Source organism: Sus scrofa, chromosome 12 (assembly GCF_000003025.6).
Source record: "Sus scrofa isolate TJ Tabasco breed Duroc chromosome 12, Sscrofa11.1, whole genome shotgun sequence".
Lineage (NCBI taxonomy): Eukaryota > Metazoa > Chordata > Mammalia > Artiodactyla > Suidae > Sus > Sus scrofa.
Genome location: NC_010454.4, coordinates 60,195,571 through 60,207,109, shown reverse-complemented (window position 1 = coordinate 60,207,109; position 11,539 = coordinate 60,195,571). Strand labels below are relative to the sequence as shown.

The 11,539-nt window shown below is 64.0% G+C and overlaps 1 protein-coding gene across 11 annotated transcripts in view; it reads left to right on the top strand.

Moving 5' to 3' along the window:
• Positions 1-11,539, top strand: part of EPN2 (epsin 2) — a 77,624-nt gene that overhangs the window by 42,430 nt on the left and 23,655 nt on the right. For 10 of the 11 annotated variants that reach the window (XM_021067960.1, XM_021067964.1, XM_021067963.1 and 7 more), the window contains exon 2: positions 7,773-8,539. In XM_021067960.1, coding sequence (XP_020923619.1) covers positions 7,773-8,539 — 767 coding nt within the window. Of the gene's footprint in view, positions 1-7,772; positions 8,540-9,789; positions 9,961-11,539 lie in introns of all 11 variants that reach the window. The other variant, XM_021067966.1, reaches the window with a different exon arrangement.

The window sequence follows — 11,539 nt, the reverse complement described above, 5'->3', positions numbered from 1 at the left end:
GGTGGGGGTTGGGACAGGGCCAGCCCGTGAGCCCCCCTCCCAAAGAGCTACATGGGGGAGTCGGATGTGGCCACCAATTCCGCTGGTTCGAGGGCCGAGGTGAGCAGACGGCGCCCTGCTCCCCTGGCCGTTGGCTGGTCCTTCACAGCGTGCAGGGACCTTCCCGGACCCGCCGGGAGGTTGCACCTGGCAAGCATCTTGAGCGCCTCTTGAGAAAAGTGTCAGGCTGAGCAGGGTTTGGCCGTGGGGTCCACAGCCCCCGTTAGCTTCCGCTGTCCTGCTGGCTGCTCAGCCGTGGCAGCAGCCCAGCACTTGGCACCACCGCAGTGGCCGGCCAGGCCTAAGGCGAGCATGGAATCATGGGAATTCTACATCTTCCCCAGGAGCCTGCTTTCCCCCCATGTCTCGAGCTGGAAAATTCTAGTGAGCAGACTCATCTGCCGCTGTGCCTGCCCGGTGGGGGCTGTGAAGCCATCAGATGCCCCCTTCTGTGATCCCCAGTCTCCGGTGGTGTTGCCATCTGCCATTCGTGGGTATTTCTGGTGGCAGAGTCACAGCACGTTAGAGGCGGGGTCTGGCCCCCGGGCTCTCGTGCGCAAGCTGCCTTCCTCGAGGACAGAAGCGTTCCCAGGGCTGCTCTTCCTGCTCCCCAAGGGCCCCAGGAAGCCCTGCCTTTCTGCCTCACGGAGCCCACAGGCCAGGAAAACGTCCACCGCTAGGCTTGGCTTGTCGCCGGAATTCTAGCCTTGGTGGCTGACCTGGGGCTGGGGCTGCCGGTGACACCACGGAGATGGCAAGAGGGCCTGGGGGCAGAAGGGCTCGTGCTGAGTGTCTGGTCCCTGTCCCTGCCTCCCGGCCCCTGGCTGTGTGTGCCCTGCCGCACCCACCGCGACGCTGGCTTCCTGCAGGGCTTATGGAGAGCGCTGTCCACGGGAGTTGCTCTTGGGGCTCAGCGGGTTGTGAACCCAGCCAGGATCCACGAGGACTCAGTTGCATCCCTGGCCTCGCCCCACGGGTGAAGGATCCAGCGTTGCCGTGAGCTGTGGCGTGGCTCGGATCTGGCGCGGTGGCTGTGGTGTAGGCTGGAGGCTACGGCTCCGATTTGTCCGAACTTCCACATGCCGCACGTGCGGCCCTAAAAAGCCAAAAAAGGACCTCGTCCGGGACGGGTCATTTGCAGAACTGCCTTGCGGAGCCTTGCGGAGGTGGGGGGGGGCCTCAAGGAGCTCCCTGTCCCTCGTGGCAGGCCCCTGCATCCGCCTGGTCCAGCTTTCGGGGTGTGATCCTCGACCCTCTAAGCGGGGGGAGCTTGTCACACCCCCTTTCTCAGTGGCTGTGTCCAACGGCCAGAACCCTGTCTCCCGACCCCACCCTGGCTTCGCTCGGTCTCTGGAAAGACCGCACTTGGGCGTTTTGTGACCCGTGCCGCAGGCTGCCCTTCCCAGAGGCCAAGTGATCGGCCCCGCTGGAGAGGAGACGCGGGGTCCGCCGCGCTGTCTGCTTTTAGGAAGACCGGGTTCCCGTTAGGCCATCGGCTGTCTGACCTCGCTGGCTCCATGGCCGTCGTGGCGGGGAGGAGCCCCCGGGGCTCTTTGGTGGGGGCTGGAGGGGGCAGGGCCGTCCGTCCCCTCTAAGGCCAGGTGACCGGCACCCCGGGGCTCGTCCCCGCAAAGGGAGAGGCCAGTTTCCCTGTGCCTGCGCTGTCGGCGCCCAGGGGCCTCTCCATGTTTGCTTTAGGAATTCCGGACGTGTGGTTGAGCCCAGTCTGGGGCTGGTGGGTAAAATCTGACCCCTCTGCCCTGCGAGGACCCGTTAGGCTGTGGTGCTGCGTCCCCCCGTCCAGCGAGTGGCCTGTGCAGGCTCTCTCCCTGCTGGCACGTGGCTCATGGCGGCCCTTTCTCCCTGGGCCCCCGCGGTCGTTGTGGCGAAGAAAGCTGCACTGAGCGAGCTGTCCCACTGTGACGGGGTGGGGGGGGCACGTGGGCTGCTGTCGTGGGGCACCTTTTGGGCGGCGGGGAGGAGAGTGAAAGCCAAGTGGGTCCCACCTCGGTGTTGGTGACTGTCACACAGTGAGCCTGGGTGTCACCCAGGAGCTTGGAAAGGGTGTCACATCCCGAGTGCTACCCTGGCTGTCCCAGCGTGTCCCCTGGAGATTCTGGCGTCTGTGGTCAGAGGCCCCACTGCGTGGCAGACACCACAGGGGAGGGGGCAGCACCCCCCCACTGTGCTCCTGTCACCTGCCGTAAGACAGTCCCAGGAGGCCCCCAGCCGCGGATGGGGTGAGCTTCGGTTTGTTTGGTGATGCCTCTCATTGTGACTGGGTGACCTGTGACTGTTAGGTCTGCTGCTCCTCCCTCGTAGCTGGTCCTGGTCCCTGCTAGAGATCCTCCGTCCCTGGAAAGCCACCAAAACCACTGTGGCGATTTGGCGGAGACCCTGACCGGCAGGGCCAGCTGCTGCTTGGCGCCAGGCCGGCCACGCCCCCGTCACAGACGCGCCACTGTCACGTGGGCTTTGACCAGTGACCCACCTGGGCCCCGAGGGCTGCTTGCTCCTCCCTCCGGAGCCCTGGGCCTGGAGGAATTTCCCCGCCCGCTCTGCAGGCCCTGGACCAAGTTGTTACCGAATTCTTCCTGCCTCCAGGGGTATCACCCGAGCCTTGGAATTTTTTGTTGTTTTTTTAGCGTTGTTCTGTTTGCTGTTGTATTATCTGTTTCTAGTAGGCGCTGTCTATCGAATTCTGGTTGTGTTTTCAGATGTGCCAGAACTTTTCTGCCCCAGCCTGTCCCCTGCAAGTGGGACAGCTGCTGCGTTATGGTCACCATTACAAGCTGCCCTCTAAAGAGTGATGATCCCAGACTCTGGCTGGGTCCCCTGCACTTTGAGGAGGGAGGGGCCCCACCCTGCTCCCGCCGTGGCTCAGCCAGGGCTGAGGGCCTGGCGGGAGTCCCTGTGCCTGTCCTGGAGGCTCTGCCTGTGCTTTGGCTGTTGCTCGGGGCTGTGCACAGTTGCTGTGTGGATAAACGGCTTCAGGTGCAGACGGCCATGGGTTCAGGCAGCGGTAGTCTGGCCCCGGCTCCGTCCCTGGGCTCCTTGCTTCTGTGTTGGGTTCAGCCTCTGGGAAACCTGGCCCTGCGGGGGCCTGAGGCTGCTGAGTTTCCCTGTGGTTTGGGGGCCTCCCCAGCGGGGTCTCCGGCAGCCCAGGCTGGATTGCCCATGGTGGCTGGGCCCGGGTGCGCTGATGGCCGGGGCTGGGCCCGCTCCCCGCCTCTTCCCCACGGGAAGCCCGGGCTCTGTCTCGGAGAAGGGACAGGACGTTGGGCAGGTGGAAGCGGCAGACAGAGTCTGCTGTCTCCAGGATGGAGTGAAATTCGGCTTAAGGAACCACCCCCAGGACCGGGCACGGACTGGAGGCAGGAGTGTTCCTTTCCATACCGAGCAGACGGGCTCTTGCAAAAGAATTTAAATTACGGTCGATTTCTGGGACTGTGCTACCTTCTGTTGAAGTGGTTTAGTTGTACATACTGTCTCCATGCTTTTAAAATGCTCCTTTCTGTTATGGTTTATCCCCGGAGACTGGTAGAGCTCCCTGGGCTCTGCAGTGGGGTCTCGCTGTCATTCCAGATCTGGCAGTTTGCATCTGCTGTCCCCAGACGCCCGGTCCCTCCTTCTGCCTCCGGAACAGCAAGGATCGGCTCTCCGTCTGTGCAGCCGAACAGTCTGGCTTTTGCCATGGCATCTGCAGATCTCCCGCGGCCTTTCTGGAGCCTGACAGACGGGCGTGCCACCCACAGGGAGGCTTCCCCAGGCCAGCCGATGCTCACTGTCTTTGGGGCTGGTTGGCCTTTATCAGCTCTGTGTGGTTACCAGTGGTTGTCTCATGTACATCAGAAACTCTGATTCTTGGAGTCCCCATCATGACTCGACGGTTAATGAGCCCAACTAGGATCCATGAGGATGCGGGTTTGATCCCTGGCCTCTCTCGGTGGGTTAAGGATCTGGCGTTGCTATGAGCTGTGGTGTGGGTCGCAGACGTGGCTCAGATCTGGCATTGCTGTGGCTGTGGTGTAAGCTGACAGCTACAGCTTCGATGTGAACCCTAGCCTGGGGACTTCCATGGCCCTAAAATGCCAAAAAAACCCACAACCTGGTTCTTTCTTTTCTTTTTCTTTTCTTTTTTTGGCCCTGCCTGGGGTCTGTGGAAGTTCCTGAGCCAGGGACTGAGCTCACAGCACAGCAGTAACCCAATCCACAGCAGCGACAATGCCAGATCCTTAACTCTGAGCCACCAGGGAACTCCTTATTCTTAATAAAAGTAATTATTACTGCAGTTTCAAAATAGGCTTTTCAGGGAGTAGAGAGGTGTGGTCGTGAGCCCTGGTCCCCCCATCCAGGGAAAAGACTGCCTGTCCTCTGGCTGCTGGCCCAGCTCTCTGGGTGGGTGCAGAAAGATTTGTGTGTCTTGAATAGAAAGTCTGAACTTGAAATCATTTTGTTGTCTCTGCCCAGAAATATTTTAAGTTGTAACAGAATTGTACAAACGTGTGTGCGTCATTTACCGTAGCTTGTGAGGTAGTCATTAATACCCGGTGATTGGACTAGATTTCCGAGGGCATTTCTGGCTGCTGATGTTCCTTTGGTTGTCAGTAAGTAACTTAGGAAAATAAGGCCTCGTATTTTTTTTTTTTTTTTTTTCTGGTGGCTATCTTGGCCTAAACCCTTGACAGTGTTTATTTTTCCTTGCTTTGACAGTCCCCTTCCCCGAGCCATCTGGCCTGGAGGTTCTTAAAGGACTGGACGTTTGTGAGCGACCCCAGGTCCCCAGGCTTGAGTGACGAGCCGGAAGGGCTCAAGTGGTCCTGTTTTCGTGTCCTTGGCTTGGGCAGGCTCTGCTGGCCAAAGTGGAAGGCAGCGGGCACACAGGACCGGGAGTCTGGACAGCGGAGCCTGCCAGCTAGTTAGGACGGAGCAGAGCTCGGGCCCTGGGGGGCTCCGGGGCCTGGCGGGGACCGGCAGGTGTTGCTGGCAGGAAGACATCTGGGCGTGTCCACCCGGTCCTGAGGTTGAGGGCGAAGCTTTGAAACGGGAGAACGCGATGAGGTCTTCGGGGCGGGGTGATGGAGCCTCGGGGCCCACGTCCTCCTCTGGGGCCCGGGCAGCGTCGGACCCGCGTCGGGCGAGGCGTGTGGCACGTGGGCCCTGAAGATGGTTCCCGAGGTGCCCTTGGGGCCCCTTCTCCCATCTCGTCCTGTGGGCCACTCTTCCGCAGCTGGGGACCCGCAGGCAGCCGTTCACAGTGTCTGCTCCTTTTCAGAACAAATACTGCATGAACCCTGGAGGCTCGGGGGTGCCCTGGCCCCGACCAGAGGGCCAGAGGGCGGACAGCAGCCCCCGAGGCCTCGGTCCTCCCGCGGAAAGCTGGTGCTCTTCGTGAGGCCTGTAGTTTGTTCTCGGGCCTCATCAGCGCTGCCTCTGCCCTTGGAGGAGGGTGGCTGGGGACGTCTGCAGCGCCGGACCCCAGGCCACCTGCTTCTCGAGGGGCGGGACAGTCCCCCCTGCTTTGTCCCCCGTGGGTGACAGGTGGGGAGCCAGTGTCCCCTGGCTCGTAAGGACACCGAGTGTCTCCAGGGCCCCGGCGGGCCTGTGCTTATGGGGTCAGAGTGCTCCTTCTCCTGAGGCCCGTCCCGGGTCCCGTGTGGCTGTGGGTGTCACCGTGAGCCAGCAGCCTAACCACGCTGGCTGGGCGGGTCCGTCGGAGCATCTGTCCGGGTCCTGGGAGGCCGGCCGGGCAGGGAGGGCGGCCTCTGGGGTTCTGGGCTGCAGGGGAGGCTCCCGACGCCCCCGAGGCTGGGAGGCTGCGTGGGCCGGCAGGTGTGCCGAGCGGCCTCCTATTTGTGCGGCCCCCGTGTGAGAAGTGGTCGTTGGTTTCCTGTCCCTCCGTTTCCTCATGGCTGAGGCCCGGGGTGAGGAAGGCGGGCGTCCGTTCCTCTCGGGCAGCAGCGGCGCAGCCCGAGGGCCACCCCGGGAGGAGGGAGCGGGTCCCCGCAGGCCGCCCTGGTCCGCTGCCCTCCTGACCAGGCCTCAGCTTCCCGTCTGCACCCGGGGAGGGGCAGCCTCCCCGGAAGGTTTTCTGCCAGCGCGGAGCGAGACCTCCCGGCTGGAGGCCGCGGGGGGCCGGGGGCCGGGAGGCGGAAGGGCCCCCTGGGTGCCTGGGCCCCAGCTGCGCTGCTCTGGCTGGAGCAGCCTTGTCGTCCAGGAGAGGGGTCACCGAGGCCGCCCCTTGCCCTCCGCCCCTCGGGTCTCCCCCTCGGAAGGCCGCCCTGGGGGTTATGTGTGCCGCCCTTTCCCTGCCGCCTTGGCTGCGCCCCCTCCGGCCGAGGTCTGGCTTTGCTTCCTCAGATCCCCTGTGCTCACCTCTGCCCCCTGCCAGCCTGTGCCTTCCGGAGGGAGGGACCCTCTTGTTCTGTTTCAGAAATGTATCTCAGTGTTTCTGTCCACGTCAGGCGCAGTGCCGGGTGCTCACTGGTGACCAAGCCAGATGGGGTCCCCACAGCCTGAACCTCCTGCTGGGAGATGTGGCCCTCACTCCAGCTCCATAGATGTTTCTTCTCGGGAGGGGGGGTGCACGTGTTTGTGGCAAAGGGTTGGGTGCACCTGTTAATGTGTAGCCCTCAGTCTTCTTTCTGAAGTGAGGAAATTGGGCTGTTATTTATTTATTGTCTTTTTAGCTCTGCACCCACGGCACAGGGAGGTTCCCCAGCTAGGGGTCGAATCGGAGCTGTTGCTGCCGGCCTCCACCACAGCCACAGCAATGCCAGATCCGAGCCACGTCTGCGACCTACACCACAGCTCACGGCAACACCAGATCCTTAACCCACTGAGCGAGGCCAGGGATCGAACCTGCGTCCTCATGGTTACTAGTCAGATTTGTTTCCATTGAGCCACGATGGTAACTCCTGGAACCAGATTATTTATCAGGCTGTATGACACGGCTCGGGCCAGATGTTGGAGGCTTTTGAAGCCAGTGGGGAGGCCTGAGCTGTGCTCCTGCAGAGGAGTCGGGAGCCTCTAGGAGAAGCCAGGAGACGAGGTGGTCATGGAGAATCCCCCGCAGTTGGCAGGTGGTGCCCAGGCCGCTGTAGACGGGCACATGGGTTAGATAGACCTGAAATGAGATGCTTTCTCACTCCCAAAGCTAATTTAAAATCCATCAGCCTGGAGTTCTCCTTGTAGCATGAGGAAATGAGTCTGACTAGTAACCATGAGGTTGCAGGTTCGATGCCTGGCCTCGCTCAGTGGGTTAGGAATCCGGTGTTGCCGTGAGCTGTGGTGTAGGTCGCAGACGTGGCTCGGATCCGGCGTGGCTGTGGCAGTGGCGTAGGCCGGCAGTTGTAGCTCTGATATTAACCTCCTAGCCTGGGAACCTCCATGTGGCACGGGCGTGGCCCTGAAAGCAATAAAAGATAATAAAATAAAATCCGTCAGCCTGACTTTGCCCCGCATCACGGTCCTTGTAGGCGGCTTTCGCCAGCCAGTGACAACACACCCGTGGAAGAGTTTTGACAACTGAGCAGTGGTTACAGCGCCACTGCTCTCCTTCCAGAGGCTCACGCCTGAGTGGACGCTTCAGTGGTGGTATCGGTCTGGCCTGAGTCTTGAAGGGGCATCTCTGCGTCCGCGTGGGCCTGCAGGGCGACCCCCTGTCGCCCTGGCTGGCCGTGCCTGCCGTCCGCGGGGCTGGGCCACGCTGACGCCTGCGTCTCTCCCTCTAGGTCATGGCTTCCGGCTTCTCGGACCCGCGGCGCCGGCAGAGGACATGACCGTCTGCGACCCCGCCCCAGACCTGCTGCAGAGGCCGAAGCTCGGCGGGGCCCCAGCCTGCCCGGCGCAGGGACGCTGCTTCCGTCTTTGAAGGGCTCGGCGTCTGGGGCGACGGAGCCCAAGATGGCGACCTCGTCCATCAGGCGGCAGATGAAGAACATCGTCAACAACTACTCGGAGGCCGAGGTCAAGGTCCGGGAGGCCACCTCCAACGACCCGTGGGGCCCGTCCAGCTCCCTGATGACGGAGATCGCGGACCTGACCTACAACGTGGTGGCCTTCTCGGAGATCATGAGCATGGCGTGGCGGCGGCTCAACGACCACGGCAAGAACTGGCGGCACGTGTACAAGGCGCTCACGCTGCTCGACTACCTCATCAAGACGGGCTCCGAGCGCGTGGCCCAGCAGTGCCGCGAGAACGTCTTCGCCATCCAGACGCTGAAGGACTTCCAGTACGTGGACCGCGACGGCAAGGACCAGGGCGTCAACGTGCGCGAGAAGGCCAAGCAGCTGGTGGCCCTGCTCAGGGACGAGGAGCGGCTCAAGGCCGAGCGGGCGCAGGCGCTCAAGACCAAGGAGCGCATGGCGCAGGTGGCCACCGGCATGGGCAGCCACCAGGTCGCCTTCGGCCGGGGCTCCAGCCAGCCCAACCTCTCCACCAGCTACTCGGAGCAGGAGTACGGCAAGGCCGGGGGGTCGCCGGCCTCCTACCACGGCTGTGAGTAGTGGCCCGGGCCCCGGGACTGAGCCAGGGCTCGCCGCCGCCGCCTCCGTTCCGGCTGCTGGCAGCCGACGGGGCGCTCTCGGTCTGCCTTGAGTTTCCCTGACAGAGGCTCCGCGTGGGCAGGGCTGGCCCTGGGCGGAGGCGGGGCGCGGAGGGACCAGCCTGCTGCCCGGCAGCGGGGGCTTGGTGGTTCTGGGTGAACTGCTTTCTTTAGCCTCAGCCGCAGGGCCTCTCCCGTCGGGCTGCGGGTCTCCTGCCCAGCCCAGTGTCTGCTGCACTGGAGCATCTCAGGGCAGGGACTGTCTCTGGGTCACCCACCGCTGCGGGCAGGGCCCTCCCCAGCCCGTGGACGAGAGCCCACGGGGAAGCGGCTGCATGGCTGGGTCCGTGCTGGGTGGGGTGGCTCTGGTGCCGCACCGTGCATGTCTGTCCCTCGGGTCTTTGCCCAGCACCCGGAGACGCCAGGGAGCGGAGTGGGGGCGGGACCTGATGGCCGCCGGTCCAGAAGCCACGACAGCATCCGGGCCCTTCGCCGACGTGGCGCCTCGGCCGTGTGGTGGCGGGAGAGGCAGCCCTGGGGGCTGCAGAAATTGCATCTTCTGGCTGCGAAGACGGAAGCGCGGTCTGCACCCTTTGGTTTTGGAATGGGTGCCCCTCTCAGCGTGAAACTTGTTGTGTTCAGAGGAGGTGGTTTGCCATCTGACAGACCCCGTCACCCTTGCTCAGGTCGCAGGCCGCTTCCCGTGTCAGGAGGGGTCGGCCGGGCGTGATCGGGCCGCCTGGTCCAGGAGCTTCCAGGGTTTGTCTGGCAAAGAAAGAGGCCAGTGTTTCTCGTCCCACGTCAGCTCCTGATTCCCTGCTTAATTTGAAGGGCTCTGCTGGGGCAAAGGTCGTGACCTTCATGACAGGTGCAACCTGCATCCCCTGGGGGCTCCCGGGGACAGGCCCCGGGACCCGCTCCTCTCCCCACCTGCCGTTTGCGGTCGTTGTCCTTGCGCGTGGGGCAGCCGGAGCAGCGTCTTGCCCATGCAGGTGTGGGGAGGAGGTGGCAGGCCTGCCGCTCTGCCCGATGATGCTGCCGCCGGCCCGGAGTCCTGGTCCCTCTGGCCTTGAGCGTGCGCTGCAGGTTCAGGGTCCGCGTGTGATGACGGCTGTTGGCGCCGCCCGGCCTCTGCTGCTCCCTGTCCCTCTAACGGCCTATCTCTCTCTGTGTGTATGTGTGTGTGTGTGTCCCTGCCCCGCAGCGCCCGAGGCCTCGCTGTGTCCCCAGCACCGCTTGGGCGCCCCGCTGGGGCAGAGCGAGGAGCCGCAGCCGCCGAGCCAGCGCCCCCCGCTCCTGCCGCACCTGGGGCCGGCCCCGCGCCCCGACGGCGACTGCTCCCAGCCTTGCCTCGCGTGTGACCGCGCAGCCCGAGGTGGGAGCCGCTGGGCAGCTTGCTGGGGGTGTGCTCGTCCGTCGGTACAGCCAATTCTCTCCCCCTGCCTCTGGGCCTCGGGGCCCGGCTCCCTTGCTCCCCGGAGCCCAGGCCGGCCCACGCTACTGGCCGCAAGTGCTGCCCAAGGCTTAAGAGGGCGCCCGCTGTTTGGGTGAGGCATGGGGTGACTGTCCGGGCTCTCCCTGTGGCCCCCCCACCCTGGAAAGTTGGGGGGGTGCTGCCATCCACAGCCCCGGGTTTGGTAGACACCAGCTGGCAGGCCTGTGCAGCGGTAGTGCCTGCTGAGGACGAAGTGGGGGTGCCTTGCTCCTGGGTTCACTGCCCCCGCTCCTGAAGGCCCGTTACCGCGGTGAAGAGAGAGTTGGCTGTACTGGCCATCGCGGGTCGCGGTGTCTGAAGGTTCTAACTCAGTGCGGAACTGAAACGGTCAACACTGCATCCTGGGCAGACCCAGCTGTTGCCGGGGCGCTGAAACCAGGTTGCACTGCCGTCTTCGGGAAACGCCCGGTCTGCTCTGCCTTGGTCCCGGGGCCTCCCCTTCTCTCCTGCCCCCACTGGAAGGGCCCCAGCCGAGAGCCTCCATGCGGCTCCCCGACCAGGAGGCGGCCCGGCCGCCCTGGAAACAGTTCCCACTCACTCCGGCCACTGACGCCGCGGCTGGCCTGGCCTGCGGCCTCGAGTCGTGGCCGTTGGGCTCTGGGGTCTTTCCTTCGCCTCCCCCCGCCCCCGGTCTGTCCTGGACGCGGCGGGGAGGACCAGCCTCGCGCTGTCGCCTCTTCCCTGCAGGGCCTTGGGGCTGCCCGGCTGGGGCCCCCGCGCTCCCAGGTCCTGCCCGCCCCTCAGCAGCTGGTGAGGTGTGTTCGTGTCCCCGGCCCCCAGCTCTCCTGTGCTGTTTGCGTGGTGAGCCCAGCTCCCCCCCCATCTGGCACGTTGTTCTGACCACAGCTCACGCGAAGGTCTTGGCTCCTTTGGCTCTGGTGGAAATTCGGAGTGAAATGAGGGAGTGAGCCTGTCTTCCCACAGTTTCTGGTGCCCTGGGTGAGTTTGGGCAAATAGGTTCCGGGGGTGCCTTCCCCTGCTTACCTCACACCCCCACGGCGAGGCTGCAGGGACGGTGTGGTCTGGGCCCGGGCGGGGCTGCTGTGAACACGCCGGCTTGGACTTTGACACTGAGAGGTGGCACTGACGCCGGCCTGGTGAAATGCGGGCTGTGATTCAGGCGAGACCTTGGTGAGGGCGCACCTAGGAGCCCAGGCCCCGCAGGGGAGGCCTGGTGGGCAGGGGGCGGAGTGGGAGTGGCAGGCAGCCTGGCACCGTGTCTGCGGCTGGGTCCCTCAGACCGTGTGGCAGGAGGGCTTCCTGTCATGAGCCATGTCTGTTTGGTCCTCCTGGGGCTCCCCCGCCAATGCAACCGCGGAGCTGACCTCGAAGACCCCAGACCCGTCCTTCTCCTCCAATGCGCCGCCGCGGTTCAGCGCCAGCTCTCGGGTTGGTGTCCTCGCTGTTGGCCTCCCCCTGCCTACCCACCTCCCTCTTCTAAGTGATGCCCCGATCCTGG